Below are 4771 nucleotides of genomic sequence, written 5' to 3' on the forward strand. Positions count from 1 at the left end.
TTATAATTAGCTCATGTTTAGTCCTCCTAATTAGCATCCAAACATCCGATGTGACACTGTTAAAGTTTAGCACCTCGTATCCAAACAGCCCCGAAATTCCCTCACCCCTTGTAAGTTGAGTAGTTGACAGACAAGAGTTTAATGCCAGCGGGCACAGATCATCACTTGACAGTTCCAAACCGTAGTACTTCATCGTAGGTCAATTCAGTTCCTTTTGGTAAAGGCCTTGTTTAGTTAGGGAATTTGGGAGGTGCCAAATTACTGTTACAGCACTGTAGCACACTGTAGCGTTTCGTTTGTATTTGTGAATTATTGTCCAAATATTGACTAATTAGGCTCAAAAGATTCGTCTCGCAAAGTACAACAAAACTGTGCAATTAGTTTTTAATTTCATCTACATTTAGTACTCCATGCATGTACCGCAAGTTTGATGTGATGGGGAATCTTCTTTTTGCATAGTGTCAAAGTTGGGAGTTGGGAGTAACTAAACATGGCCAAAGTTTACAAAGTATCTTGGTCAAAAGTAGGCGAGTAAAAGACAGCACACTCTACTCTTTGCACGAGAACTCAAGTGACGTCGCCGAAAGTTCTACAAGTAGTTCCGGCTCTAGCAAATGCGATAGCGGTCGGGTACAAATAAAATACAGCACTGAACCACCCGGCTCTGCGTTGACCTCCGGTTCCTGCCTCGCCGGTCTTCACCAATCGCCAGCACAAAACTGGGTCTTCCGCTAACCCGCGAGTTCAGGCTCAGTACTCTCTCACCAGACGCCCTCACCGGCTCACCCGCCCCGCGCCCGCCTTCCAATGGCGCCCCTCCCCTGCCGCAACCTCCCCGCTCGGCTCCCAACCCTCCCTCGCCACGCCACCGCCCACGCACGGCTCTCCTCCCTGCGCGCTCCAGCCCCTCGCCGACCACCCACCACCACCGCAAGCACAAGCGCGAGCACGCTGCGGCTCCCCTTCGCGGCCACAAGGGATGACGCGGCGCTCGCCTCCCTCGTCGGCCAGCTCGAACACGACGTTGTGCACGGCCAGTACCGCGACGACGTTCAGGACGAGGAAGAAGAGGAGGAGGACCTGCACCTCCTCGACGACGCCCGGCGCCGCGGCGGGAGGAGGCACCAGGACGAGCTGCCCGCGCGGTGGCGCGAGATCCACGGGCGCGACGACTGGGCTGGGCTCCTTGACCCGATGGACCCTCTGCTCCGGTCGGAGCTCATCCGGTACGGCGAGCTCGCGCAGGCCTGCTACGACGCCTTCGACTACGACCCGTCCTCCCGGTACTGCGGCAGCTGCAAGTACCCGCGGCGCGACTTCTTCGAGCGGCTGGGCATGCCGGAGGCGGCGCGAGGGTACGCCGTGTCCCGGTACCTGTACGCGACGTCCAACTTCCGGTTCCCCAACTTCTTCCCGCAGTCCCGCGCGGGCGCCAAGATCTGGAGCCAGAGCGCCAACTGGATCGGGTACGTGGCCGTGTCCGGCGACGAGGAGAGCGCGCGTCTGGGGCGGCGCGACATCGCCATCGCGTGGCGCGGCACGGTGACGAGGCTGGAGTGGGTGTCGGACCTCATGGACTTCCTCCGCCCCGTGGCGGACGAGGGCATCCCGTGCCCGGACCCGGAGGTGAAGGTGCTAGCCGGCTTCGCGGACCTGTACACGGACAAGGACCCCACCTGCCGCTTCTGCAAGTACTCAGCGCGCGAGCAGGTCCTGATGGAGGTCCGCCGGCTCGTGGCGCGGTACGCCGCGCGGGGCGAGGACGTGAGCATTACCGTGACCGGGCACAGCCTCGGCAGCGCCCTGGCCATGCTGAGCGCCTACGACATCGCCGAGTCCGGCGCGAACGTCGCCGGCGGCGCCGGCGACGGCGGCGGGCAGAGGGCCGTGGCGCCCGTGTGCGTGTACTCGTTCGCGGGGCCCCGGGTGGGGAACGCGGCGTTCAAGCGGCGGTTCGAGTCGGAGCTCGGGGTGAGGGCGCTGCGGGTGGTGAACGTGCACGACAACGTGACGCGGATGCCCGGGATCCTGCTGAACGAGGGGGCGCCCGAGGCGGTGCGGCGCGTGGCGGAGCGGCTGCTGCGGGTGCCCTGGTGCTACACCCACGTCGGCGTGGAGCTGGCGCTCGACCACAAGCGCTCGCCGTTCCTCAAGGACACGATGGACCCGGCCTGCTACCACGACCTCGAGGCGCACCTCCACCTCATCGACGGGTACGTACGTCCCTTAGCTTTGGTGCTTCGTCCCTTCACCAACTACCCATCGTATCACAGTGTTCAACAAACAGTAGCAGAGCGGGGGTGCACGTACATACACGCTGCATTCGAGCCAAGCGTGATCGCATGGTGTCTGATTTTTTAGAGGAAGCTGAGCGATCACCAGGCCGCGGGAAAGGGACGATGCCTTTATTTGCGTGGCTGCGGGGTTCTAGAGAGAACGTTAGATGAGAGCAACTCAATCAATGGTGTGTGTGGGGCTCGCGAAATTGAATGGTGCGATTAGACGGCGATGGCAACTGGTGTGGGCTAATCAGGCGGGCAAGGACAGGTCACCTATCTAGCAGTTGGTCTGAAGTTCTGTTTCTTCTCCTGCGAGAGAGACGCCACGCAGCTTTCTGATAGCTACAAACGTGCGCCTTCGAGCTGTGCGTTCGTTGCAAATAAAAAAAACTTGTTATTAGTAGGCTTCGTTATATTATATGTAAGGACAAATGTGTGCGATGCTTTGTCCAGCCATCCGTATCATGGGGGCCCCGAACAAACAGATACGGGAGCCTCGTCATCAGATTACGCAAGCACAAGCAGATCTGGGGTCTGTTCGCTTCAGCTTATAAGCCGGCTGAAAAGCTGAAACGGCTGATTTGTTGTGAGAGAAAAACACTGTTTGGTGGCTGATAAGCCGGCTGAATAAGTTGAAGCGAACAGTCCGCTGAATTCTGAAGAGATGATCCCTTCCACCGTCCACAGTCGTACCTCCAGCCTGATCATGGCCTTCGCTCGATGCAAGATGCTCACTACAGGTTCAACTAGCAGAACGCGACAAAGCTGGAAGCACAATTTTATAGGAGATGCCAGGCTGTGAGGCAGGCAGGTGACCAATATCAATAGGAGCATGCGTAATCTTAACACCAAAAACTATGCATCGTTGCTCGTATTCATATATATACTACTTCGTGCACTGTCAACCTCGTCGTCATGGCACCCATAAACAACGCACGTCTGCGCGGATCTCGTGGATCTTGTGCAGACAGACGTGTAAGGGTTGCATACATACCATACACGCAGGTCCGTGGTACTGTACTGTGCCAGGCTGACCGGAACCAACCCCAGACCCAGGCACACTTATTCCTGCCCTGCCCCCTGCATGTCTGCAACCATCAACGTGCATGACGTAATTAAAGCCTGTCCTTAGTTACCCATCTGCCAACGGGTTATAATATGTCGCCTGCACGTGCTTTACCGCATCGAGTCCTTGACCCGGTACGTTTTGTTTGATCAAATACACCGTCATCTCTCCTGTGAAATGAATAAACTTCTCGATGTGATTTTTTCTATAAGGTCTTGACGTGATCCTTTTGGCTGGGCGCGCTCGTTGCAGGTACCACGGGCGCGGGGAGCGGTTCGTGCTGGCGAGCGGGCGCGACCCGGCGCTGGTGAACAAGGCCTGCGACTTCCTCAAGGACCACCACGGCGTGCCACCCTGCTGGCGCCAGGACGAGAACAAGGGCATGGTCCGCGGCCGCGACGGGCGCTGGGTCCAGCCGGACCGCCACGGATGGCACCTGGACGACCACGACCACGACGACCCGCACCACCATCACCATAGTCACCACGACGACGACGGACACCACCATCGCAGCAGCAGCCATCGCCGCGAAGGCCACCACGGCGGCGCGGACGATGGAGCCCGGCGGCACCGCGATGACCAGCACGGCCACGACCTGCGGTCTCATCGGCCAAGCAAGCGCGATGTCTAAAAGCTTGGACTGTCGCGCGCGCCAATGGCCGGGGAACCGTTTGTCCGTGTGATGATGCCGTGCCACCAGCACTGTGATACAGTCATACAGAGCTACTGCACTAGAGCTAGCGTTTGGACTGTGAACGAGCATTTGTGTTGAGAGGGTGTGTAGACTATAGAGAATCCACGTGTGGACACATGAACGAAAGTGGAACAAACTATATTGTGTCAACTGCGGATAATAACTATATATATGTACGACAGTAAAAAAGATGATAGTTTTTTTTCGTACCATCACTAGTAGAGAAATGACTTTCCATCCACCCCTTTTATCCCGGTTTAAAGTTGGCCCGGGACAAAAGGTTCACCAACCGGGACTAAAACTCGGTCACTGGTGGGGGGCTCACCAACCGGGACCTTTTATCCCGGTTGCAAAGGCTAGTGGGAAAAAAAGACTCTGAGAGGCATTTTATCCCAGTTTGAAACACCAACCGGGATAAAAGGTCCCGGTTGGTGAGCCTTCCACAAGTGACCGAGTTTTAGTCCCGGTTGCCTTCTTATCCCGGTTGGAAACACCTTTACACGGGGATAAGGGGGGTGGATGTGAGGTTTTTTGTCTACTACAAACCGGGATAAAAGGGCCCCCAACGAGGTCATTGGAAGGTGGTTGGAAGGGGATTTAAATCCTCGAACCCTTTTATCCCGGTTGTAAAACGAGCGTTTATGTGTGGTGAGGTGGATATACTTGGCCAGCTCACCCACACCAAGAATAGCGCGTTCATGAACGACACGCCACAGAAGAAGCTCGCCTACA

At 57.0% G+C, this 4771-nt stretch overlaps 1 protein-coding gene across 1 annotated transcript; it reads left to right on the top strand.

Moving 5' to 3' along the window:
* The first annotated feature begins 730 nt into the window (after positions 1-730).
* On the top strand, positions 731-4248 carry LOC101753087 (phospholipase A1-Igamma1, chloroplastic). Its single transcript, XM_004962137.2, has 2 exons — positions 731-2213; positions 3598-4248. The coding sequence occupies exons 1-2, from the start codon at positions 808-810 to the stop codon at positions 3974-3976; spliced, it is 1785 nt and encodes a 594-aa protein (XP_004962194.1). The 5' UTR covers positions 731-807; the 3' UTR covers positions 3977-4248.
* The last annotated feature ends 523 nt before the right edge of the window (positions 4249-4771 follow it).

Source organism: Setaria italica, chromosome III (genome assembly GCF_000263155.2).
Source record: "Setaria italica strain Yugu1 chromosome III, Setaria_italica_v2.0, whole genome shotgun sequence".
NCBI lineage: Eukaryota > Viridiplantae > Streptophyta > Magnoliopsida > Poales > Poaceae > Setaria > Setaria italica.